Source organism: Gadus chalcogrammus, chromosome 10 (assembly GCF_026213295.1).
Source record: "Gadus chalcogrammus isolate NIFS_2021 chromosome 10, NIFS_Gcha_1.0, whole genome shotgun sequence".
Classification (NCBI taxonomy): domain Eukaryota; kingdom Metazoa; phylum Chordata; class Actinopteri; order Gadiformes; family Gadidae; genus Gadus; species Gadus chalcogrammus.
The window spans coordinates 22,391,171-22,416,832 of record NC_079421.1 but is presented as its reverse complement, the minus strand read 5'-3'; the positions used below and the strand labels follow the sequence as shown (position 1 = coordinate 22,416,832).

General features: G+C 45.4%; 3 protein-coding genes across 5 annotated transcripts in view; 2 read left to right on the top strand and 1 right to left on the bottom strand.

Moving 5' to 3' along the window:
• Window positions 1-600: 600 nt before the first annotated feature.
• cul4b (cullin 4B) lies at window positions 601-10,640 on the top strand. 2 transcript variants are annotated; one of them, XM_056600806.1, is made up of 20 exons: window positions 601-1,435; window positions 1,608-1,723; window positions 1,837-1,941; window positions 2,059-2,127; window positions 2,231-2,304; window positions 2,392-2,554; window positions 3,161-3,250; window positions 3,534-3,616; window positions 3,726-3,793; window positions 4,093-4,211; window positions 5,506-5,698; window positions 5,785-5,889; window positions 6,447-6,557; window positions 7,117-7,202; window positions 7,466-7,564; window positions 7,656-7,769; window positions 7,876-7,981; window positions 8,567-8,739; window positions 8,850-9,002; window positions 9,304-10,640. In XM_056600806.1, exons 1-20 carry the CDS (start codon window positions 1,015-1,017, stop codon window positions 9,397-9,399), a joined length of 2,544 nt encoding a protein of 847 aa, XP_056456781.1. In that variant the 5' UTR covers window positions 601-1,014; the 3' UTR covers window positions 9,400-10,640. The 2 variants fall into 2 exon arrangements, with proteins under 2 accessions (XP_056456781.1, XP_056456782.1); XM_056600807.1 differs by having other exon boundaries at window positions 7,472-7,564; window positions 9,304-10,639.
• Window positions 10,641-10,815: 175 nt separating this feature from the next.
• lamp2 (lysosomal-associated membrane protein 2) lies at window positions 10,816-21,566 on the top strand. 2 transcript variants are annotated; one of them, XM_056600824.1, is made up of 9 exons: window positions 10,816-10,994; window positions 13,284-13,399; window positions 13,896-14,106; window positions 14,986-15,156; window positions 15,248-15,468; window positions 15,583-15,699; window positions 16,062-16,116; window positions 16,324-16,494; window positions 19,377-21,566. In XM_056600824.1, exons 1-9 carry the CDS (start codon window positions 10,949-10,951, stop codon window positions 19,514-19,516), a joined length of 1,248 nt encoding a protein of 415 aa, XP_056456799.1. In that variant the 5' UTR covers window positions 10,816-10,948; the 3' UTR covers window positions 19,517-21,566. The 2 variants fall into 2 exon arrangements, with proteins under 2 accessions (XP_056456799.1, XP_056456798.1); XM_056600823.1 differs by lacking the exon at window positions 19,377-21,566 and adding an exon at window positions 17,195-19,345 and having other exon boundaries at window positions 10,819-10,994.
• A 195-nt stretch (window positions 21,567-21,761) lies between these two features.
• The window catches only part of atp1b4 (ATPase Na+/K+ transporting subunit beta 4), a 6,884-nt gene continuing 2,983 nt past the window's right edge, over window positions 21,762-25,662 (bottom strand). The window contains exons 4-9 of the mRNA XM_056600825.1: window positions 24,656-24,784; window positions 23,897-24,001; window positions 23,194-23,393; window positions 22,989-23,045; window positions 22,806-22,898; window positions 21,762-22,671 (exon numbers count right to left, since the gene is read on the bottom strand). Coding sequence (XP_056456800.1) covers window positions 22,510-22,671; window positions 22,806-22,898; window positions 22,989-23,045; window positions 23,194-23,393; window positions 23,897-24,001; window positions 24,656-24,784 — 746 coding nt within the window. The 3' untranslated portion in view covers window positions 21,762-22,509. The remainder of the gene's footprint in view (window positions 22,672-22,805; window positions 22,899-22,988; window positions 23,046-23,193; window positions 23,394-23,896; window positions 24,002-24,655; window positions 24,785-25,662) is intronic.

Genomic DNA, 25,662 nt, shown 5'->3' with positions numbered 1-25,662 from the left:
TGCCAGAGTGGCCTGATCTCAAATATATCAGCCACCGTCAGAGCTTGTGGAACTATACGTTTTCACAGCAAGTTTCTGACATATTCATTTTAATGTAATTATTATTGTCTTTAACTAAAAATTATCTAAAAAATTAAACAGTCAAAATTCTTGTTTGTGGGTAAGTGTACAGTCAGAGTTGCCCTGATCACAAATATATCAGCCAATATATCAGCCACTGTCAGAACGTTTGGCGCAAGGTGCTTTGGACCCTTTCAATGCATTTATCATAAATTACAGAATACGCGCACCCTCTAAATATAAGGCCGGCTGGCTTGACCACGGACTGGCGAATCTGACCACAGCCAGGGTCCCGACTCCCACCGCTGTGTTATTCAATACGCTCAATTCTACCTTTCGTTTAAGCAAGATATAAATACCCAAATGTGTGTATCTGTGATGATAAAAAAAACCGCTTCATTATAATTACTGATTATAACAGGGGATTGATGGCTGCAAGGAGTGAACTGACACCGGCATGGCGCCATCTAGTGGCGGGCCTCTGAACGACATCTAAAAGGTCCGCTGCGATCCTTGCAAAAAAAAAAGTATTCTGCACCAATTACTTCCGGTGGGGTCACGGTGTTGCAGTAGCGTTTGGATATATTCTGTTATTAAAAACACAGCGTTTCATACATGTTTCACACAGCGTGTTCTGATCTTGCCATCTGAGAGAGTTATCGCTGGTTTAGTGGTCTAATAAACATCTAGAGGACCAACAGCGTGGTGAGACAAGGGGCCGAAAGAGGAAGCAGTAGCCGACCATCTTTCTTCTGCCAGCAATAACAAGAACGAGAGAGTGGTTCAAGTGGGACTATTGAGTTTGAGATTTAATGCATTTTTTATACTTGGACACATACTGGACGTTCACCTCCACATCCCAATAGGCTGACGTTGTCGGACACGGATCTCCTCCCCGACCTGACCTGAGGTTCACAAGAAGACTGGCTATTAGAATTTGTATTCCATTTTTTCATGTTTCCAACAGGTTTACCTTCCCCTAATCCTCCACCCAGGCCGACCCAGGAGGCTAGACCAGCAGCTTCTGATGTCAAACACGACAGCAGCATCACGGCTTCGAAGAAGAGGAGAATAAACAGTGGAACCGAGAGGGAAGACTTGATTGACTCCATTTCTTCGTCTCCCAAATCCCTGAATTCTCCCACTTCGCAACACATCCAGAAGAAGTTGCGGTTCGAGGACTCTGTGGATTTCATCGGACTGGATGTGAAGATGACTGAGGAAACTGCTTCATGCTCAAATAAGAGCAAGAACGTATTCCTGCCCGGCGGTGTGGGACACCACGCCAACGGACTGACCAAGACCGCGGGATCCAACACGTTCTCCAACAGTAAACCTGGAGCCGCGAAGAAACTAGTCATCAAGAACTTCAAAGGTGGGCTTTGCGATGTTGGAAGCTGATGAGCATACTGATTCATGGTTCAATTGCCTGTAATACAATAACACTGCGTTCACTAGTGGTAGCCTGTTTCCTTAATGCAAACAGGCCTTCTAAGATTTTTGTGTCTCAGTATATTTCTCTTTTTGAAAACTGTTTTTGCACACAGATAAGCCAAAGCTGCCAGAGAATTACACACACGAGACCTGGCAGAAGTTGAAGGAGGCAGTGGAGGCCATTCAAAACAGCACTTCCATCAAATACAACCTAGAGGAGCTCTACCAGGTAGAACTGTGGAAGCAAGGCTCGACAATCCAACCAATGTTTGCGTGTGGCCTATGGAAATGGGCTCCTGTCTTGATATGCCACAAACATGTGTTTTCTTTCCCCTTATTAAGGCTGTTGAGAATCTTTGCTCCCACAAGATATCTGCAAAACTCTACAAGCAGCTTAGGGCTGTGTGTGAGGACCACATCAAGGCGCAGATCAGCCAATTCAGAGAATATCCTTTCCCCTGTTCCTGTTTTCCTTTGTCAAGTCCTCAAGTATTTTGAACTGAGATCAGTGATTTCAGATATCGCTCACACCACTATTGTATGACCTTAACCCGTATAATTACAGATGCGTTGGATAGTGTGCTCTTTCTGAAGAAAATTGACAAGTGTTGGCAAGATCACTGTAGACAAATGGTAGGGGATCCTTGAATTAATAAACACACTAGTGGTGTTGCTATAATATTAAACCGAATGTAAAATTTAAATGATGTGTTTGTAACATTTTATTTTTCAACAGATCATGATCAGGAGTATATTCTTGTTCCTGGACCGCACCTATGTTTTACAAAACTCCATGCTTCCTTCAATCTGGTGAGTCTTTATTTACTCCTCTCGGTTCACGCTAAAGCGAGGCGCTCCTCCTGCGGAGGCAGCGTCTGACCCCGCTGTGTGTCTCAGGGACATGGGCCTGGAGCTCTTCAGGTTCTACATCATCAGCGACCTGAAGGTCCAGAGCAAGACCATCGACGGCATCCTGCTGCTCATCGAGAGGGAGCGCAGTGGCGAGGCCATCGACCGCTGCCTGCTGAGGAGCCTGCTGAGCATGCTCTCTGACCTGCAGGTAACCCTCCTCTAACCCCGCCCCCCTCCAGCTCACGGACACAGGTGTTTCCTTACTCCTTTAGCTAGCTAGCTCCTCCTTATCGAGTTTCCCTGGTTCACTATGTGTGTTTTGTAAATGGACATGCTAACACTAGTCTTGAGACTTGCTATTACAGTTCCCATGCAGCTCTGATGGAGGTTTATCTTTTAGCAAATAATACCACACTGGACTAACTATGAGAGGGAAACACTTTTTCTAGATTTCTTATTGGCACCTTCTCTAGAATTCTCAGCCATCTTGAAACCACCCCATCCAAAAAATACTTTTTTATTTGTCTGCGGTGCAGTTGTTGATTTAGAAGAGACTATTAAATGTTCTGAGCTTCCATTGACTTGCTATTCCCCCTGTACACCTGTCCTCTATCTAATTAACATGTGTTTGTTGAAAGTAAGCTCAGGTGAAAGGTCTCTTTTGGCCCCTATTGTTTCCAAGATGAATGGGAGCCACCAGTAGGGTCGACAGCTGTGTTATTTGAGATCAGCACGGACCGTTCTTTTGACGAAGCGTCCACATCCCATTGAAGAATAGCTCTAATGGCCGCCGTGTTCTCTCCAACCCTGACAGATTTATCAGGACTCCTTTGAGCAGCGGTTCCTGGAAGAAACTAATCGTCTATATGCTGCGGAGGGGCAGCGGCTGATGCAGGAGAGAGAGGTGATTAATGACACACACACACACACACACACACACACACACACACACACACACACACACACACACACACACACACACACACACACACACACACACACACACACACACACACACACACACACACACACACACACACACACACACACACGTATTTATTTAAGATAATAGAATAGTTTGGCCATTTGTGTCATCACACATTTTTCCTGAGCATACACCTTTTCTCGTCGCACTGTTTTGCATTGCTGAAGCCAGTCCTGTCGTAACCGGCCTCTTCTGTTATCAGGTGCCAGAGTATCTGTACCACGTCAACAAACGCCTGGAGGAGGAAGCCGACCGGGTCATCACCTATCTGGACCAGAGCACCCAGTGAGTGGCCGGCCAGACGCTGGGAAATTAATGGAGCACTTTTCGATTGGCTGCACGTTTCCAGTTAATGGTCAATTATTGTAATGACTCATTTTTGGTATTCTTTTAGAAAACCACTTATTGCTACTGTAGAGAAGCAGCTTCTGGGGGAACATCTTGCTGCCACGCTTCAGAAAGGTATGCCCGACTTTTTGTTTATTAAGGTATGGTTACCTGAGCCTTCTTTCTCTGTTATCTATTATGACGATGCCATTTTCAGGTTCATTTGATTGATCGATAGAACTACATTTTAAAGGCTACCATTTAAGAGATAAATAAAGTAATTCGTACCTCTTTATACTGTAGACTATAGCATACACCATAGACTCTGTCTGCAAATGCTAAGCATGGATGCTGATCCAAGTTCCCGGGTTTCCCTGCATGGCGGTGTACTGGCATGGCCACGTTTCTTGAGACCTTGTTGCTTAAACCCTCAGGCTTGACCCACCTGCTGGACGAGAACCGGATCGAGGATCTGTCCCTCCTCTACCAGCTGTTCAGCCGCGTGCGAGGCGGAGTCCAGGTCCTCCTGCAGCAGTGGATAGAGTACATTAAGGTAGGCAGTACGACGTTAAGGTGGGCTGTACGTTAAGGTGGGCTGAGCGTTAAGGTGGGCTGAGCGTTAAGGTGGGCTGTACGTTAAGGTGGGCTGTACGTTACGGTGGGCTGTACGTTACGGTGGGCTGTACGTTAAGGTGGGCTGTACGTTAAGGTGGGCTGTACGTTAAGGTGGGCTGTACGGTGGGCTGTACGTTACGGTGGGCTGTACGGTGGGCTGTACGTTAAGGTGGGCTGTACGTTAAGGTGGGCTGTACGGTGGGCTGTACGTTACGGTGGGCTGTACGGTGGGCTGTACGTTACGGTGGGCTGTACGGTGGGCTGTACGTTACGGTGGGCTGTACGTTAAGGTAGGGTTAAGGTGGGCTGTACGTTAAGGTGGGCTCTGGGCTGTACGTTAATGTAGGCTGTACGTTAAGGTGGACTGTACGTTAAGGTGGACTGTACGTTAAGGTGGACTGTACGTTAAGGTGGGCTGTACGTTAAGGTGGACTGTACGTTAAGGTGGGCTCTGGGCTGTACGTTAAGGTGGACTGTACGTTAAGGTGGGCTCTGGGCTGTACGTTAAGGTGGGCTGTACGTTAAGGTGGGCTGTATGTAAGGTAGGCCCCGAATAACCACCCAGGAACAGATGGAGGACACTTAGGTAGTTTGAACCTTGTTGTTGTTTCTTGAGGTCGGTGGTTAACCCCGTCAACAAACAAATTATTACTAATTGAAAGAAAAGCAAAACAAACGTTTAAACTAACTATGTCTCTTCTGATTCCTTGTGCAGTAGACTTTTAGAAGCACTTTTTGTAGTGACTCCAATTTTGATTATAGGATTGGAATGCTTCCTGCCTGACTTTAAACTTCTGCCTAATCGCAGCATTTAACCGTCATGAAGTCAGTCCTATGGCAGAAACATATCCAGAACGGCTTCAAGATGAGGCTGAGAACAACTTTCCAGAAATGTATTTTTTTAATTTTCAGCGGAAGATCTAAATTCCTGAGTAGGGCTGAATGATTTGGGGAAATAATCTAATTGTGACCTTTAAACCAATATTTTGATGACGATTTAGTATTTAATTTTTCTTTCCAAAGTTCCTTATCCTGAGACAATCTCTGTTTCATTAAATGATCAGATTAGACGGCTTTTGTACATTCATATTCAATTATGGGAAATGGCTGTTGTTTTCAATTTTGTGCTTATGATCATCTTGGCTTTGAAGATCTAGATGGTTTGAGCAACTGCTGCTGCGGAGGCGCATCCTGCTGGCCTTAAAGCAAACACTAACGTTTCCTTCTCTCAGGTGTTTGGAAGCACGATCGTTATCAACCCGGAGAAGGACAAGACGATGGTTCAGGAGTTGCTGGACTTCAAAGACAAAGTGGACCACATCATCGACATCTGCTTCATGAAGAACGAGAAGTTTGTCAACGCCATGAAAGAGGCATTTGAAACGTTCATCAACAAACGTCCCAACAAGCCCGCTGAACTCATCGGTAAGAGAACGCCTCATCCTGCGGACACTTGTTTGATCCTAATCCAACCTAAACCTAATCCAACCTTCTTGTGTTTACCTTTATAGCAAAGCATGTTGACTCAAAGCTAAGGGCAGGCAACAAAGAGGCAACCGATGAAGAACTGGAGAAGATGCTGGACAAGATCATGATCATCTTTAGGTTCATTTATGGTAAGGATTTGTTCTCAATATTTGTTAAAGGGGTAGTGAACCAAAAACCTTATTATTATTTTACTTAACTGTGAAATATGTCTTGTATGATTGTCAACATAGTAAGCTTTGTTGTATGTATCCACAAAATAGTATTTGCTTACTGTCACAAAAATGAGATTCCAGTCCACTTTGTACAATATAATAGTATAATGCCATGTTATGTGACGGGCATTTTATATTGATCATCACTTCTTATAGCGCTTATAAGAAGGTAGTATAATGTTTGTGTGGGTCGTAACCATGGGGAAGCAAGCAGGGCTGACGTCCCCACGCTTGAGGGAGGTCGCGCTCGCTACGGCCTCACCTCGGAGATGCTCCATGTCACGTGCGGCGGGGAACGTTAGCGCATTTAAACCGGTAGTGAAACCGTAAGTCAGCACGGCACGCCATGACTGGGCCTGGCTCATGGGATGGGGCCAATCCGAGCTGAAACCGGGGGTTACACTGACACTTAAATTACTTTTAAAAAGTGAAATGTCAAATACTTTGCGTTAATATCTGAATCCCCTTTTTAGGTAAAGACGTGTTTGAGGCCTTCTATAAGAAGGACCTGGCCAAGCGGCTGCTAGTGGGGAAAAGCGCTTCGGTCGATGCTGAGAAGTCGATGCTGTCGAAGCTCAAACACGGTTCGTGTTCTCCTTCTCTCTGTATCTTGTTTACCCAAACCCTTTGGAGTTGCATAAGTAAAGGTTGTCAATCCACCAAAAAGATATCATAATGATTCATTAATCATCCATTATAATCTGGTTGTTTCCTTGCTTGCTTGGCAGATCCCTTTTTTTTTTCTTTCTTTTTTTAAGGGGGTTGTCATTACAGTTGAACATGGACATTTTGGTTAAAATTATATAAAGGTTAAGCATGGATTTTCAGTTCTGTACATTACACTTGATTTAGTCTCACAACTCAGACATTAAATTACAAATCAACACAGAGACTAGATCTAATGGCAGGCGTGCTAAAATCGAGGGATCTGGCATTCCGTTTCTTTCGCCTCATATTTGTTTTGACCAATCACGTTGCCGGAAACGGGGATCTGTAATCACATAATTGGGACGAGGCGTAATGCCCCTTCGGGTTTCTGCTACAGCATGGTAGGACTGCTGGATCTGACATTTCTCTTTACGATCACTAATTAACTAATTATTTATTTATTAATTTATACACTTACTAATCATTTACGTTAAGAATGCGGAGCGGCTTTCACCAGTAAGCTGGAGGGCATGTTCAAGGACATGGAGCTGTCCAAGGACATCATGATGCAGTTCAAACAGGTGATAATCATTTTGAGCTACGGTTTCCCAAAACCATAGCCCTGGTTGGTTCCACGTTATTCCTTTGACACGTTGAATTGTCTACGCATCCAATGGCACAATTCCTCGGAAGCCACTGAATGTACGTAAAGATATATATTGTTTCTTTCTTTTGACAAATGTTCTTTTGTACAAATGTAAGTTGCTTTGGATAAAAAGTCATAAATATAGGAACAAACTGTTGGTTGACTCTGCCATCGTAACGGTCTAACCCTCCTTGCAAGTACCAGAACATCCCAGGCAACATTGAGCTGACCGTGAACATCCTCACCATGGGATACTGGCCGACGTACGTCCCCATGGAGGTCCACCTGCCTGCAGAGGTCAGTACCCGGTGGACATGGATGTCTTTCACCTCACACATGAACCAGACACTGGTGGGACTCAAACATGTGTGTTCTATCAAACGATCAGATGGTGCGGCTGCAGGAGATCTTTAAGACCTTCTACCTCGGGAAACACAGTGGGAGGAAGCTGCAGTGGCAATCAACACTGGGACATTGTGTCTTGAGGGCGGAATTCAAAGAGGTATGCTAATGCTTTCTGCTCGTTTCCGCTCTTCCTGTGTGTCCTGATGGCCACCCGTGAAGCCACAGGTTTCAAACACGGTGATCTCGTGTCTGTGTCCCTACAGGGCCGGAAGGAGCTCCAGGTGTCTCTGTTCCAAACACTGGTGCTGCTGATGTTCAACGAAGGGGAGGAGTTCTCCCTGGACGAGATAAAATTGGCGACAGGAATAGGTTTGTTCAATCGCACACACACCGGATTCAAAAGCATTTAGCAACCTGGCCCTGTCACTCAATGTGCCTTGGCCCTAAGATTCGCGAACGATTCGCCAGAACAAACGAATCCCGAAGGTGAATGACGAGAACTGATTCCCAAAACAAGAGAACTGATTCTCTTGTTTTAACCAGAGATGTTGTCACGTGAATAAAAGATGCAGACGAACAGAGCTTAATCTCCGCTCAACCTTAAATTGATTGAGTCTAAAAGGTTCTCATGAGGGTTGAGGCAGCTTGGGCTATTCTTAAAACCACACACTTGTAATACTCGAGTGGAGACGTAGGCTAATGCTTCAGAAATGTGCTGTTTTTCGAGCACCGTCACCGTCTGAGACCTTCTGGTGTTTTAAAAGCAAAGGGGTGAGGCCACACACCTGAGATTCCCTGTAACAGACCATATGACTAAACAAACTGATCGAACGACTCAAACAAACGTTTCGTGATAGTGAAGGGAACTGAATTCCCGGATAAGAATCATTTTGCCCATGCCTACTAAGAACAGATGGTTCAAGTGTTTGTTTGTGTTTGTGTCGGACACTACAGAGGACAGCGAGCTGAGGCGGACTCTGCAGTCGCTAGCGTGCGGCAAAGCCCGGGTCCTCACCAAGGTCCCGAAGAGCAAAGACATCGAGGACGGAGACAAGTTCTCGTGCAACGACGACTTCAAACACAAACTCTTCAGGATCAAGATCAACCAGATCCAGATGAAAGAAACGGTACGACCTGGCCCAGGGTGGCAGACACTCTGGTCCTAATTGTTCCCCATCGTGTTGAACTGAGATCCTCATGGTCCCTGTGTGTGTGCCCCCCCCGCCCCTTCCCTTAGGTGGAGGAGCAAGCGAGCACCACCGAACGGGTGTACCAGGATCGTCAGTACCAGATCGACGCCGCCATTGTTAGGATCATGAAGATGCGCAAGACCCTGACCCACAATCTGCTGGTGTCCGAAGTCTACAACCAGCTCAAGTTTCCAGTGAAGGTAAAAACTCTCACCAGCAATCCTGTATCTCTTTCCATTGGCTACATTATTAAGGTTTAATATGTGAGCAGCCGGCCAATTAGTTTTAATGCAATTTAGGCGCTCTGCACAAATGGCATTTTTCTAATGAGCCGTTAGGCAGTCTTGTTGTAGCACAATGGGTCCTGTCAGACCCTGTTGTAATGTGCCTTCGCAGCTATGTTGAACATGCCAACGGAAGAGGCTCTGCTGAACTTAAACAGGGCGTTGTTGACCGCATCGTTAACCCCCCCCCCCCCTTTCCCCTCTCGCCGACCCTCAGCCTGCTGACCTGAAGAAGAGAATAGAGTCTCTGATCGACCGAGACTATATGGAGCGGGACAAGGAGAACCCCAACCAGTACAACTATGTGGCTTAGAGGAAGAGTGCGAGGGAGCCAGGGCAGGAGAGAGATGGAGGAAGACGAGGGCCATCCGGTTTGGCCGAAGGCTTTCGTGAATGCTTGGTCTCCTGTCCTGCTCGCTCCGTCGGACGGCTCCAGTTTTTCCTCCTTAAACCCAGCGACCGACAAGTGAATGGATACTGCTCCCCGGGAGGGCTTGTCAGGGCTGGGGTGATCTTGTGGACCGCATGCCCGTTTAAAATAGGATATTGTCCGCGTTCCTCTTTCGCCAGTAAGAGAATGGGACTTCCACGGACAAGGAGACAAACAGATGTTGGTCATTTTTGCTCTTTTCTGTTTATGGAGGAAGGAGAAATATTTATTTTCAAACTTAGATTCTTCTCTCTTCATAGTTTCGTGAAATGCGTTCGGCTCCTTTATTACGTCACTTTTGTTTTTTTCGTTCACTGTCTATCCTCAGCCAATACACACATGTATACACACACATACACCTCAACATATACACGACTAACATTGCTCACTTGTACTCTGTGTTGGAAGTAGGACAAAATAGGGTGGTTTCCTCGGTCTGCGTCAAATGTGAGGCCAATGGATTAACATTCATCTCCAGATCTCATGTTTGAGTCGTTCCAGTGTTAAATGTGTGCATCTGTGAACATTTCAAATTTGCAATGCTCCGTTTCACTGCTACAGCGATGCTTATGTCAAACAGAATTCATGGGATAGGATCAAATTTGAGAATTATGCCAGAATTGCGGTATGTGCCAAAATTACAGCACTTATTTTGTTATCCCGATGTCTTCATGTTGCTCTGCATTTCCATTGAACACATATTTGCATCACTTCTTTTTTTCTTCCCCATGTCACACGTTTTTTGTACATAATTCATGGACGGTTACATTTTTAAAATAGTGTTTGAGAGGCACCTGTTTTTTAAAACGTTTTTGTGTTAACCAGTAGGGTGTTGTAATGACTAAGCACAAGAACGTCAGTTGCTCCGTTTCTGAATTCTTTTTTTCTTTTTTCCATCACCCAATGAGCATCTTTTTTTTTTTTCTACAAGTTTCATTAAGTGTCTTGTTGGCCCTGGTTAAAAGTGGGATGAATGTGAATCAATTGTCTCAACAGATGAATTGATTAAGAAATAATGCTTGACCAGATTTATGCCCTGTGTCCAAATGAGTCTGTTGGGTTATTGCTTCAGATTAAAAACAATTGTCTGTTTGAATTCATATTTTTCTCTCCTCCACTTTATGCTTCGAAGTATGTACAATAGTGTCTCTCACAAGTCACTTTAGTTAAGATACTAATAATATCTATTATTTGAGTTGTGTATTTAAGACCTTGACAGTAACTAATCTCCTATATAATTGATGACAGTGTTTAAAATGGGCCTTATGACGCCACGCCTCTGTTATGACACCACCTCCAGCAGTCAGTCATATGACCAGACCGGGTCCATTTCCTGGTACAGTCGGTAGCTGCAGTCTGGGTTCACCTGCAAGCGTCTCAAGCTCAAGTCGGCTACTCGCTGTGGTCAAGAACAACAAACCATCCGGCCAACATGATCCACCGTGCAGTACTCTTCCTGGCCCTGGCCCTCGGACTAGGTACGTACCGCGGTGATTCAGCTCCGCACGTCGGCACGACTTGTTGTTGGTCGAATGGTGAAACTTCTAGGACACTTCGGGCCTGACGTCGGACTTCGGCTCTCCGCTGAAAACACGCACTGATACTTTAATAACTATTGTTCGTCTCACAGTGCTGACACTGCAAATCCTAATAAAAATGTGCGTTTAATTTGAATACAAAAATAACCCTGCGTAATCCCCGGCAGCCATGATCCTTTGACTCAGCATCTAGCCTCCGTGTTGTGCTAGGTGGATACATGTTAGCTTCTGTGTTGTGCTAGGTGGCTACTTGTTAGTCTCTATGTTGTGCTATGTGGCTACTTGTTAGCCTCTATGTTGTGCTAGCTGGCTACTTGTTAGCCTCTATGATGTGCAAGGTTGTTACATGTTAGCCTCTATGTTGTGCTAGGGGGCTACTTATTAGCCTTATGTTGTGCTAGGCGACTACATGTTAGCCTTTATGTTGTGCTAGGTGGCTACTTGGTAGCCTCGGTGCTAGGTGGCTACTTGTTAGCCTCGGTGCTGTGGAAGGTGGCTACTTAGTCTCGGTGCTGTGCTAGGTAGATATTTGCTATCTACGTCAGTGCGGGTGAGCTAGCGCCGAACGCACCACGGAGGCCCACAATCCACTTTTATCAGATTCAACAACATGACTGATCAGACCACGCCTGGTGATCTGTCTGGGATATTATGGTTCACTGAGGTTATCTGTTATACTTTGGACGTGGTTTGCTTTGCCTGAACGCATTAATAAGTCAGGTGTCCTGTGTGACAGGGGCATCTGTTTTGAGCTTAAGCTTATCTGGGTTTTATGGTCTGCACATGATGAGCAATGGTCTGTGAAATAGCTACGCAGAACCGTGACCTTTAGCGTCCTGCTGAGTTAGTTTCCTACCCTCCCGTACAATGACTCAGGCATTAAAGAGGGAGTCGTGTTGATGTCTTCATGGTTGTTCTGTCTGACTGTACTTGTTTCCTTTGACCCAATCACACGCTATCTTCACTAACACATAGTTACTACACAAGACTTCTTTTGTTTCCTTCGACCCAATCATTCGGTATCTTCGGTAACATCTAGTAGCTTCAAAAGACTGCGCTTGTTTCCTTTGACCACATCCCACGCTGTCTTTACTTTCATTTTGTACAGCACCGTGATGCTCTGCAGTGTACGATGTTTCAGTTGCTTCCTCGCCGCAGTTAATTAAACTCAAAGTGAAACCAGTGGTTAAGCTGACTCGGAGCATTATCCGTTTTAAAGGAAATGTTTTTTTACGCAGGAAGGAAGGAGCTGTGTGGTCCCCATGGCCTTAACCACAACTTTGTTAAACCTTGTTGCTTTGTGCCGTTCTACTATCAGTGTATGAGAGGCCTTAACCCTCTCGGAAGCATAAAGAAAAATACTGCCTATTCTGAGCTTCTCAATGAACACAAACGTTGCGTTATACTATGTGTCCCAGAAGCTTCACCCCTCTCTGACCCCGACATCAAACTCAACAGCTGCTAAGATGGTGCTCCACACAGATCCACCTCGACACGGGGTCGTGACCTTAGGGAGTTTACGACTTCTTCGTCATGAGAAATCCCTGCCAACATTCGGAGCAAAGGGGCACAATAACAGACTTGTTGGTTGTATTTTACTCCCATTTTCTCTCAAATATGAAAGATAAAATCCTATTGTTTTAGACCGGGCTAAAATAGGGTTCCTTCATAAAAATGTTAGGTTATTAGGTGTGAATTTATAAAAATGTTCTACACAAAATAGTTTTTCTTAAAATTGAGGTGGACCGGATATGTTTCAATAAGTAACGGGCGGCCAATCATCTCTAGAGGGGATCTCTCAAGGTCCATTTGCTGCTGTTTTGTGGTCCAATGGTTTCACTTACTGAGGTCAGACTCTAGGAGAGAGTAGGGCTGCTCGACTATGGGAAAAATCATAATCATGATTATTTTGGTCAATATTGAAATTATCAATCTACTTTTGAGTTTGAATTGTTTTTTTTGTTTTTTGGATGTCTCTCCCAAAAAACACTTTTTTCGTGATTAAAATTCAATTAATCGCCCAGCCCTAGGGGACAGTACTTCATGACTTGGCAAATTCGATTCCTCAATGTGTAACAAAACCGAAAAGGGAAATTCTCCATCCAAAAATAATTTCTTCAAACCAACATTATGCCAACAAATGTTTGCTCCATTGTTAACTTTTAAAAGTATAACCTTTAAAACCAAACTGCTTTGTCTTTACTAATGAGGAACGTCTTTGTTTTGCAGGCACCCAGTTGACCAGTGCGACTGAGGTGTTGGTGAACAACACTGAAGGCAAGCTCTGTCTGTATGCAAACCTGAAGGTGAACTTCTCCGTCGCCTACGAGGCCGTCGGAGACAAGGTGGGTCCATCATCCAAATGGTTTTCTCATCTATTTATTTTTTTGCCCCTCCTATGGCCTTGTTGGGTTCATCCTTGGCAATGACAATAGAATGATTGTTGATGTGATACATTTGAGCCATCTGCATAAGGACCAATTATTCAACAGCACCAAGCTCTCTTTAGTCTGGTGGCCTCCTTGTTCCCATAAAAATGTTGACCACTTTGATCACACATTTAGTAGTTAAGGAGAAACTTTTACCAAAACAGGTCAAGCTTGTAACAGGTCAAGCTTGGATCCATCGTTACTTATGTAGGCTAATATTTATGCATATTTAGGAGCATATATTTGTTTTAAATTTACAAAAGGTATTGATTAAACAGGCATTTTTTGTTTCACCAGCCACTTTTTAAATGTGCTCTTGGAGCACAGTAGCATGATTCATGTTTTCCCGACTCCTGCCTGTAAAATGATTCCTGTTCCTGTTGAGTGACGGTGCGTGGTCGGTGTCTTCCAGAACGCCACGGCGGTGTTCTCCCTCCCTGACGCCGTGCTCACCAACGGGAGCTCCTGTGCCAACAGCAGCTCCACCCTGCGTCTCAGCTTCGGCCAGGGACACTCCTGGACCATGACCTTCAGCAAGGGAGTGCAGAACTACCAGGCCGACTCAGTCACCGTCGACCTCAACCTCGCCGACGCGGCCGTCTTCCCCAACGCCACGTCAAACGGTGATCACAAAGCCTCATGAATATTTAAAAGTGATTAGGTGAAGTGAATAGTGGGGAATAGCCTTTTCCCCACTATTCACGGAGCCTGAGGTACACGTTAACACAAGATAACACTTTTTGCCGGGATTTATTAGTTTTTATTAGCAAAGAAAGCGGGATACTTTGTGATGAAAACGATATCCCGAGTTTGAGATCTTAACCATGGGATATTGCCCACCAATCAAATTGCGCCATCTTAGGAGATTCACGTGTACCATATACTAAAATCGTATATGTAGAGATGTTCCGATATTTTTTTTTTCCTTCCGGTACCGATTCCTGAACTTGAGGATCGGCCGACCCGAGTATATACCGATGCACCATCTAGCATTGTTACTACTAACAGCACGTGTTCTTTTTGAAGGGTTTTCTTACGTGGACAGCAATATTTAGATGGTTCCCCTACCGTCGACAATTTGATTTTTCAGAACTAGATCATTTACATTTATATTCTAGAATTATAATAATGCATTTGCATTCTTTTAGTTAAGCGTGAGCATCCATGTTATTCCGACATGGTAGCTCGAACACACGAAGCTCGTAGAAGACGTGTTTCCCATTCCGACTATCCATCTCTGACCATCAACGAGCGAAGCATAACGCTGCATGTGTTTGTGATGTCCTTTGCCTGTGTATTAAAGGAGCTAGTCACATGATGGTCGGTGCATAGGCTTGCGTACTCGCTGACACCCGATACTACATTTTAGTCCATATCGGAGGATTTCAAAACTGGCATCGGAACAACTTTACTTACATGATCCTAATCACACATGAACATAACCGTCTATGCCCAGGGATGGGGACCCCCATTAATCCACATTTCTCCTTGGTTCGTCACAGAGACGATGAGTGTGACCGTGAACGTGAACGCCACGAACCTGTCGAAGGCCGACCTCGGAACCTGCTACTCCTGCAACAGCCAGGACGTGATCCGGGAGGGTGGCGTGAGCCAGACCCTGTGGAGCGTTCTCATCCAGGCGTTTGTGGCCAACGGCAGCAAGAGCCAAGAAAGTAAGTACACGGGTCACGATGCCTCCACACAACGACCTCACCGCGTACGTCCGGTACATGTTGCTGACGTTCCCGTTCTCCCACCGCTTAGTTACGTCATGCGCCGCTGATGTGCCGATCACGCCCAGTCCCGCCCCCACCAACACCTCCACCGCAGCACCCACCACCGCCGTAGCACCCACCACCCCCATCCCGACCCCCACGCTCCCAACACCCACGACCGGGAAGTACCATGTCACCACGGGGGTCAACAGCACGGCTTGTCTCATTGCCGACTTCGGCCTGAGCATCGGATTCAAGATTCAAGGACAGGTATTCACAGCCACGCCTTTTTAGAAGTCGCTCCATCGGCTCCCCTGCCTGAACCTCTCGTGGCGACGTGCTCATTGGCTGCCGTTTGCTCGTCTTTCCTTCCTTTCCTAAAAGCTCCAGAAGATGAACCTGGAGCCCAACGGGACGAACGCCTCGGGGACCTGCGGCGTCAACAGCAGCCAGCTGGTGCTGAGCAACCCCACTGCCACTCTGGTGTTCACCTTTGTCAACGTAAGCCCGCCTGCTGAACACAGAGGGGAGGGGGGTAAGTGGCTGAGGAGGTACAGCGGGTTGGCTGGTAACCGGGAGGTCGCTGGTTCGAGCCCCGGCTGCTCCGAGCTGAGTGTTCCTGAGCGAGACGCCTCACCCTGACTGCTCCTGACGAGCTGGCTGTCGCCCTGCGTGGCTGACACCGCCGTCGGGGTGTGAATGTGTGCGTGAACGGGTGAATGTGAGGCAGTGTTGTACAGCTTTGAGTGGCCGCTGGATAGAAAAGCGCGGTATAAATACAGCCAAGGACACAGTAAGAGCGTGCCAAGGTGGTGGAAGGGCCGTTTGGGTTAATGATCTACTTTGTCTCCTGCGGTTCACAGGAGACGGCCAAGTTCCGCCTGCACGCCGTCACCGTCAACATCACGACCGGCTCAGGTGAGTGGGGTCACGACCCCCAGCCCTTCACCGCCGCCTCTACATCACAGTACATTTGACGTTAACACTATGCAGAGTCTATGGGATCTCTGAACAAGAGAGTCTTGAGTCTTCTGCGGAAGCTGGTGAGCGACTCTGCGGTCCTACATTGAGGTGTCTTCGTGCAGTGGGGGGGTTCTCTTACACAACGTATTCTCCATCCCACAGGGCAACAGTTCTATAGCGAGAACACTAACCTGAGTCTGTGGGTGGCGTCGGTGGGCAGCTCCTACATGTGCAACAAGGAGCAGAGCTACAACATCAGCGAGTCCCTCGCCCTCCACACCTTCGACCTGCATGTGCAGCCCTTCGGCGTCGCCAGCGGGAAATTCAGCACTGGTAGGTTCCACCAACACACACACACACCTGCAGACACACACCTGCCTTATCTTCTGGGGGACGGGCCTTGCAATAGAGCTAAGGGCAGAAGGGATCCAATGAAAAATTATTGCAAAAAAGATGACCCTATTTAGAAGGAATGAGGTAACGCTAATCAAAGTTAAGTAAGGGTTGTTGGACTCACTCAAATTGGCTAGAAGGAAAAGAGGAAGCTCAATTGACCATTCAGTCTCTGACCAAACCTTTAAGGCTGGGTAACGCTACAGTAAGGACCTTAGGTCGAGTTGGGTCCGTTAACTTCCTTTTGTTATTCAAGTTATGAAGGTAAGTTAAGTGTTGCGCTTTTGCCTTTAACGCGTATCATTTGTATCACATTTGATTTCATACACAATCGCATAATTTTATAGTGGCATGATATGATCCGATTTAAATAATTGTAAACATAATTCATGCTACTACCTTGTAGCCTAATGGATGCATCCTCAAAAAACATCAAAGATTAAAGATGAACCAAACCATCACTCATGTGTAATCTGACCAATCACCTTCAACCGTAAACTGTACAGAAGATGCATATTTCCTATTGGCAATAAAACAAGTTGAAAATATCCTGCAAATGTGAAGTGTTTGACCGTTGAGCTTTGTTGTCTCACAGGCGCCTCCTGATTCCCTTGTTGATTAACTCTCTCTCTATCTGCAGCTCATGAATGTTCAATGGATGACACCACTGCCTTAATTCCAATCATTGTTGGCTGTGCACTGACTGGCTTGATTCTCATTGTAGTGGTTGCCTATATCATTGGTCGAAGGAAGACTTATGTTGGATACCAGACTCTCTAGAGCGGGTCCTACGTTAATCCTTCATCGTTTTTACGGGGCTTTCAAGTTTGGTCTTTTTGGATTATTTGGGAATATTAATTTGTCAGTTATATTGGATATTAACTGCATTACATGCTGATGGTAGCAACTTTTCAAGCTGATTTGGGATTTATGTTTCAGTCAGAACACAATTTGACTCTGTGTTTCTCCAGAAAATTGAATAATCGGATTATTCTGAATATCGCTTGATAAGCACTAAAAAAATAATTTGTAAAAATGTTATATTTTAGTATTATCCTTGTATTATTATTTCAAAACCAAAAAAGGAAATAATTCCTGAGGCCCAAACTTTCCACCCCATTGTTTTTGTCGCTTCATTGTTGTTCATTCTGTTGTCTGGTTGGTCCTTTTTCCTTTTGTTTTGTTTTTTATTTGACTTTTATTGGTTGTACATGAGTGCAAGATACAGTGCCCTGCTTTTTAAAAACATCACTCAAATTGGAAACGATAAATCAGATAATTTAGTTAGCAATAAATAGTCTCAAAGGTTTTCTCCGCCATGCACGATTAGATGACACGTTTGACCCCTCCCTCTTCAATTACTTAAATCACATGCGTAGAAAAGGACTCATTGACATTCCCTCGATTCGGCAATTTCTAATTCAATATTAGACCATATTTTGTCTCTTAAATCCCACATTTGAGTTATTATTTAGCTTTCTTCAGTTTTTGAGTTATGTTGCCTCCAATCGTATTAATGTTGCGGATCCATGTTGACAACATGTAAAGTCGTTTCCTTGTCATGGGAACTCAAATCTTACAGAAACCCATCTCGCCTTCTTTGCACTTTGTTTAAAGAATGTCAACCGCTGACATCCTTGTGAGTTCCTCCTGTGGATCAGGGGAACAGATTGAGATGGCTGCTCCAACGACCACGCCTTTTTGAAAAATTTAGATAATCGTCAGGTCACGAATCTCCTTCTGTACAAACAATTATTCCACCCATCCAAAACGTTGTGTAGCGCCAGTCTCAAAGGTCACATAGTTCCTCATCCACGGATAGGCTCTGTGGGCATTATGTTTGGTAAAGGGATCGCTCTCTGGCTGAAGAGGGCTTCATATCAATGCACTTAGGCCTTCTCCACATGTTTGACATGCCTGTTGAAATGTATGCTGCATAGTCACCCGTGTTGTAGTATAGGTTAATCGTTATGAATGCTGGAAATAAACTTGTGCTGGTCGCACAATTCAGTGTCCTGAAGCCTGTCCATGTGTGTGTTTTGTGTGTCCGTCTCCGCTGTACCAGTTTGTAGACACTGTGTACCTGTGTGTACTAGTTTAACAGCCCTCTAGTCCTTCACTTCAGCACTACAACCGCATCAGAAATGACTTTTGATTTGATATATTTTTAGGTTGCTTGCGATCAAACCATTAAACATGCATGAATCAGTGTATTAATAGATTTTGATTTGCTTCTCAGTTTGTTTTGGTCACTTTGGTCAACGCTTGCCTGCTTTTTAAGGCGTTTGCTGCCCTAACCAAAGTAGGGGAGGGATTTGCAGCACCGCTCTCTACTAGTTAGTGTGCTGAAAACCAACCCACTCAAACTATCGTCTCTTCTAGAGGTCGAATGACCGGAAAGTTGTCTCACTTTGAGCCATGCTCAGAGATGGTTTGGTGCGGCTCTTCGTTTGGGGTTTCATTTAGCAAAGGGATCTAGTGCTGCAAATCCCAACCCACTCACAAATCGCTCGTCTACAAATGATTGCTGACGTCGTTTTCATTCTTTTAGGCTTTTATCTGTGATAAATCGGATGGAAAATCTTGGTGTCATTATGAGTGCATCGTTTTTGTTTTTCTAAATCAAAAGTATGGAAATAAAGTATGTTATTTGTCCCGGATCCATGTGTAAATTCTTTCATTTTAACGACACATTTTCCATTTCTTTAGGGGGGGCATGTTAATGTTGACCTAGTCACCGTTCATTGTTGTGCTTCTTAGTTCTTCACCCTCCCTCTGTTTTCTAAAACGTTCCTGTGTCTGCTCTCTTCACTCTCGTCTAGCCGAGGATTGCACGCTCGATGAGAGCTTCCTTGTTCCCATAGCGGTCGGCGTCGCCCTGGTTGTTCTCATTCTTATTGTGCTGCTGGCCTATTTCATTGGAAGAAAGCGAAACCAAGCCAGTGGCTATGAGTCTTTCTAATCCCATTATTTCACCCAGTACTACCAGTATTCAATGCCGGATGCCTTTTGCCTAACTGTGTGAAGAAAAAAAGAAACGACTTGATGAGTCTGCATGTTAACCATAGATGATGCTTCCTATTGCCTCCGTGTTCAGTGTGTGTCCTTCCTCGATGTAACGCAGTGTGAACATTTAATGTAATTACAGCCATTGTATCCGATTGTGTTGTTCCGTCAATTGCCACTTATCCCACGCGGTTGAACGAGTGCGTGAGTCTATGTTTGGACTGCTTTCTTGCACCTTCACTGCAGTTTGAAACTCTGTGCCATGTGATTCTGTTCACCCCCTCTTTATTTAATATTATCTGTCTGCTGACTAAATCATTAACTCTCTGTCTCTCTCTCTTCTCTCTTTGTTTACGTTAGCTGAGGAATGCTTCCTGGACTCTGATTTGAGCTTTCTGGTGCCCATTGCAGTGGGTGTGGCACTCAGCTTTCTAATCATCCTTGTGCTTATCTCTTACCTGATTGGCCGAAGGAAGAGCCGCACCGGCTACCAGTCAGTATAGGCGCTCCCCCCCCCCCCCCCCCCCCCAGCTTCTGTCTCCCTGGCAACCCTAACACTGCTTCCAAACCCTACTTCCTCTAACAGCATCTCGTCCCGACCCCTCCCCCATCTGTCCACCGCTGCCCCTTGTGGATGGGAGGGCTGTCTGTTTCTCCTCTTAGTTCCTAATCAGCTGACCTCTGATATTTTCCTGTACCCGTGAAAGAGTTTAAAGACCACCCATCAGAGCTTTTTTTCTCCTTTTTGGCTGCTTTTTCATTGTCCTGTCCTCCAACAACTTGATCAAGCACCCAAACGGACTGATTATAGTTTAATTCTTAATTAATAGATTGCATGTTATTCATCTAATGTTTCCCTTCCCTAGGGTGACCACTCACCCCCCCTTTTCAAATGTATGTCTCTGTATTAACTATGTTAACTATTCTATATGTATAGAATGATTTCTTTGATTTCATGACCAATTCCACACTATTCTGTATTGACGTGCTCATCCAATATAACTTCAGACTCGTACTTTCATTGGTTTGCAGCCCTGCGCCGCGGTTTTATTTTTGTACTCACATGTTTCGCTTCTAATGACTTGCACATGATGAAACGCACACTCAAGAGAAATTGTGCTTTTTGCATTAAATGTTCAGGAAGACGTTAACTCAATGAAAGGGACAGTAACGTATGAAGACCTTTTAACCAGCGGTGGAATCGGTGTTGTTTAAATGTGATTGAGGCTGGCTTTACTAACTAGTACTAATGTTAAGGACCTTCTCAGGAAAAGGTCGTCAGAGGAAGGGTTTCTTGGTCCCTTTACTTTGTGCTGAAATGTTTTGTTTCATGTTGGTTCACTCAAGTGAATGTATGTGAAAATTAGGTACATTTTTTTGGTTTATTTTTTGTAATACATTAATGATTAAAGGTAGTCGATTGGAACAACATTAAATTGGTTTCAGATCTGGATTAAGCCTACTCCCCACACTGATAGAAGAATTCCAGTCAGACCTGATTTGCACTTAAAGAATCACGTTCACTATCTGTGATAACTGACTATATAACGGCTGCACACAGGCCCATGCCTCCTTGTATTTGCACCATCACATCCACACAATTAGTTTTCTGTGCAGTCATGTACACACTTGGGGCTTCAGTTAATGATTATCCTTGCTGTTCTTGAGTCGTCATGTTGTTTTCTGCGTGAACTTCAGCCCTAGTACTGGTGACAACCTCCTGGACAGAATGTGTGCCTTTTGTAATTATTTTGAGTGCCCCCTGAGTCTGTCTCCATGTGATGAAGAATGTGGGAAATCATACACTGGTTTCGATTGAAGTGGGAAACAAATTAAATAAAGTTGATCTCCTGTTTTCGAGCTGTATTGTATTCTATTCAGAGTTTATGTTTTGTGCGTTGATGCCAGGCATCAACGCACAAGACATTTCATGGTCGGTGGCCGCTCACTGTGCTGTTCGCACTTGGAACAGTAAAGATGCTTAACCTTTAAGTTTAAAATACTGATGTGTGTGTGGGTGGGTGGGTTATGTTAGGAAAATAGTTAACTTTCTTGAGAAATTACACTCCAATGAGGAGAAAACTTGGTTAAGATTATCCATGTCTAAAATCAATCATTAAAGTATTTTAACAATAAAAAAATGACTAAAGGAGACTAGTGAAGAATTAGGTATTTTAATGCTTTGGGGGAAGTTGTGATTTGAAAGAAAACAAACTATTACACATTGTTTCATATTTCCTTTTATTGTTCACAGTCGTCTGTGGTGTTTCATTTTCCAAGCACTCGGATGTTTTTACAAAAACAAAGTCAAGAGGTGGCTTAAAATGTTTCTTCATATATTACTGTTCTACTCAATATGATAAGTAATGCTCTATTTTGCATTTATTTAAATGTTTTTTTTTACAGTCCTGCTTTGAGACAACGTTGATGTAGATCTGTGAAATCTTAAAATATACAAGTGTTTGAAATGTATGCAAGAAATTAGTCAACTTGTCATACAAAATGTGATAAACAAAACTTTATCATAGCCCCACTCAACAGGTTTTCTAAATATCTATTAATAGTTAAAAGTCAAAATTGGATTTGCATAGCTATTAGCTAACTATTGGCCAGTATGTAAAATATGCCTTCTATAATGCAAATTTAGTTGTATTAATCCTGCTAATAATTATAAAATATCCAATGATATTTCCTACTACTCCTTTTCTCAGCGTGCTCTGTTTTTTGTGTGTGTGTGTGTATGTGTGTCCGTGTGTTTGTGTTATCCAACACCTATGGGACAAACGTGTTGTGTAACGTTTCTTTTCTTTAGGAAATTACTTTTAAAACAGAAGGCACAAACTCGTAAATGAAAGGGACCGGGAAAACTTCAAGTTAATGAGATTTGTCACTAACACTTTACGTCTCATATTGTCATCGGAGCGGTTTGCCGAGCGTCCCGATCGGCCGCTACGCTCCGATGTCCAGAGTGAAGGAGATGGCGCCCAGGTAGCGGTCGGTCGGGGAGTCGTTGATGATTCCCTTGCCGTTGAGTTTGCATTGTACATAGATATGAGCGTCGTATTGCACGCCTGCAAAACGAACCGCCACCACTGGGGCCGAGTAGTTCACCTGAGACACGGAAGACAAAAGGGTTTCAAACCACACGCCTGACGTAAAGATCAGGCGTGATGCTTCACAGTACCTCGCACCCTTTTTAACGGCACAGTTTAAAACCACGTACGATTTTCGTGAGCGCCACTTACGTGTCTGAGCTTCCCGTAGTACGGATAGTACTTCAAATCAAAGAGACTTTTAGGGAAGAACTCGACTTCTCCCAAGGCTTCAGGGTTGCCTTTCTGAAGACAAAATCAGAACATAGACACACTTAGCCCTCCTCCAACATGATGACCACGGGCAGAGCGTGACAATGAGGACTACATCATTACCTTAACACCACAGGTCACATTAATGGCTTTTCCTTGGCCTGGGAGGTATCCAAGAATCTGCAACGATAAAGAGCCATGCAGAAAGGTGTCATCCACAAAGGCATCGCCTGCAGTCCCTGGATTATCCACTAGGTGTCACTAGGTAAAGTACTGAGGAGTTCGGGGGGGGGGGGGGGGGTTCAGGGTTCATACATTTCATACTTACCCGGTTCATGCGGAGAAAAACGCACGGCTTCCCCAGAGAATAGCCGTAGTGGGGGTCCTGCAAGCCGGAACACTCCCCCAGCCAGGACCTCTTGAACTGACAGGCCTTGCGCTCCAAGGTCTCCTCCAAGTGATCCTGCATGAAGTACTTCTCCTGCGAACAGTGGATGTTCTTCCTCTCCTGGACGCCGTCATTATACGCTGGATGTCCGGAGGTGTGGGTGGTGTGTGTTCGTGCGTGCGTGCGTGCGTGTTGGAGAGAGAATATGAATGGGAGGACAAGTGAAAGAAAGAGAGGGAGAGAAGGGGGTGACAGAGAGAGAGAGGGGAGCATAAATAATGCGAGCCACTGCAGTTCACTGCCAAATCCGGGCCTCTGATTAAGGCAGCTCGACAAAAGAGAGTAAGAAAAAAGAAGGGGAGAAAAGCACACAGTTGAATGGCTGCACTCGGCCCACAAAGAGGTTTCCCCTTCCCAGAATGCCCTGCGACATGCAAACGGGATAATGGGCAGCGGTAGGGGAGATCCGTGCTGGAGTATTAACTCCCTGCTCACCCACTTGATTTAAACATCACCCCCTACACCAACCGTCTCCTCTCCCTCCCCCTCTTTCACTGTAATGGCTGTCCGGGACAATGAGGACACGCCTCCCTGGAAGGACCTTTGTACATCTGTACTGTACCGACGGCCGACCCGGACTCACGTTTGAGGTACTCGTCCATAGACCGCGCGTACTTCTTCCAGGACTTGCGGTCGGAGGCGTTGAAGGCGATGTCGTGTCCATCCAGGTGTGGGGCCATCGTCATACCTGCCAACGGAGAGCCACAGACAGTGAACCGTGCAGGGACTCCAGTAGAACCACAGACAGGACTGTGACTCCAGCAGAGCCACAGACAGTGAACCGTGCAGGGACTCCAGTAGAACCACAGACAGTACTGTGACTCCAGTAGAACCACGGACAGTACTGTGACTCCAGTAGAACCACGGACAGTACTGTGACTCCAGTAGAACCACGGACAGTACTGTGACTCCAGTAGAACCAGAGACAGTACTGTGACTCCAGTAGAACCAGAGACAGTACTGTGACTCCAGTAGAACCACGGACAGTACTGTGACTCCAGTAGAACCACGGACAGTACTGTGACTCCAGTAGAACCAGAGACAGTACTGTGACTCCAGTAGAACCAGAGACAGTACTGTTACTCCAGTAGAGCCAAGGATACTCAACTCTGCAGTGACTCCAGCAGAACATACAGCTAACTGTGCAGTGACTCCAGTAGAACATACAGCTAACTGTGCAGTGACTCCAGAGCTACAGAGAGAAGTGGATTAGAAGTGCTGAAGGAGAGTTATGGGTCCACTGTGCAGTGTCTCCAGTGGTACAGGAAGAGGGCCATTAGAAGTGCTGGGACAGGTAGGGGAGGATCTGACGGCGAGGGGGAAAGACGGAGGCTATAGTTACCTGGTGGCATCACTCTGTCATTGAAGGTGGGGTGGTACGGGCTGATGGACCACATGAGGCAACACATGCAGCCCCCGAACATGGCCGCCAAAAACAAATAAAGTGCAGAATAGAAGAGGAGGATAAGACCTGGGGGGGGGGGGGGAGAGAAATAGAACAGTCCATACATGTTGTCACATGGTTATGTCGGGTTCATGTTTGTTAAGCTTTTAAACACACGCAACCTGTGTTCATATGTACACAACCTGTGTTCAACCTGTACACTACTTGTGTTCAACTTGTACACAACCTGCATTCAGCTGGTGTTCAGCAGTAGTTGCCCTGGTGAAGTTGTGTAGTGTCTGGTTAACAAGCCTCTCTCCTCACTCAGGGTGCTTGCTAATTTACCCCGTCGTACAATGGTACAATCCGGTTGGGGGGTCACTCAATTCATAATCGTTTCGCCAGCGACAGAACAACCAGCAGCTCTGACGTGGGGGCCACACAGAAGATAGAGAGAGAGAGACCCTGAGAACTAAGATTGTGCTACAATTTTCAATTAAGTGTCCATTAGCTACTAATCACGAGCAACGTGTCCTAAATTGAATGGCCTTCCCTGGTCGGGAGAGGTTTCACAGGGGGCTGGCGGCGACCAGCCTAGGATCCCCTGGTCCACAAAGGACCTTTCTGTTTGAGCTCAGTGAGAATTCTCCCAGCTGTCTATTCACTCAGGAACACATTGGACCTCCGGTTGCCATGATAGTGGAGGTCTTTTGCAGCCATGGAGGCTCAGCCAGCTCCAAGGAACTCCGGTCACCCCACTCTGGTATTGTGTCCCCCCCCCCCCCCCCTCTCTCTTACACACTTCCCCCGCTCTTGCTCTTCCTCTCTCTCTTTCTCTTTTCTCTCTCTCTCTCTCTCTCTCTCTCTCTCTCTCTCTCTTCTCTCTCTCTCTCTCTCTCTCTCTCTCTCTCTCTCTCTCTCTCTTAGAACCCCCCCGACCCCCCCTCTCTTTCCTCTCTCCCTTT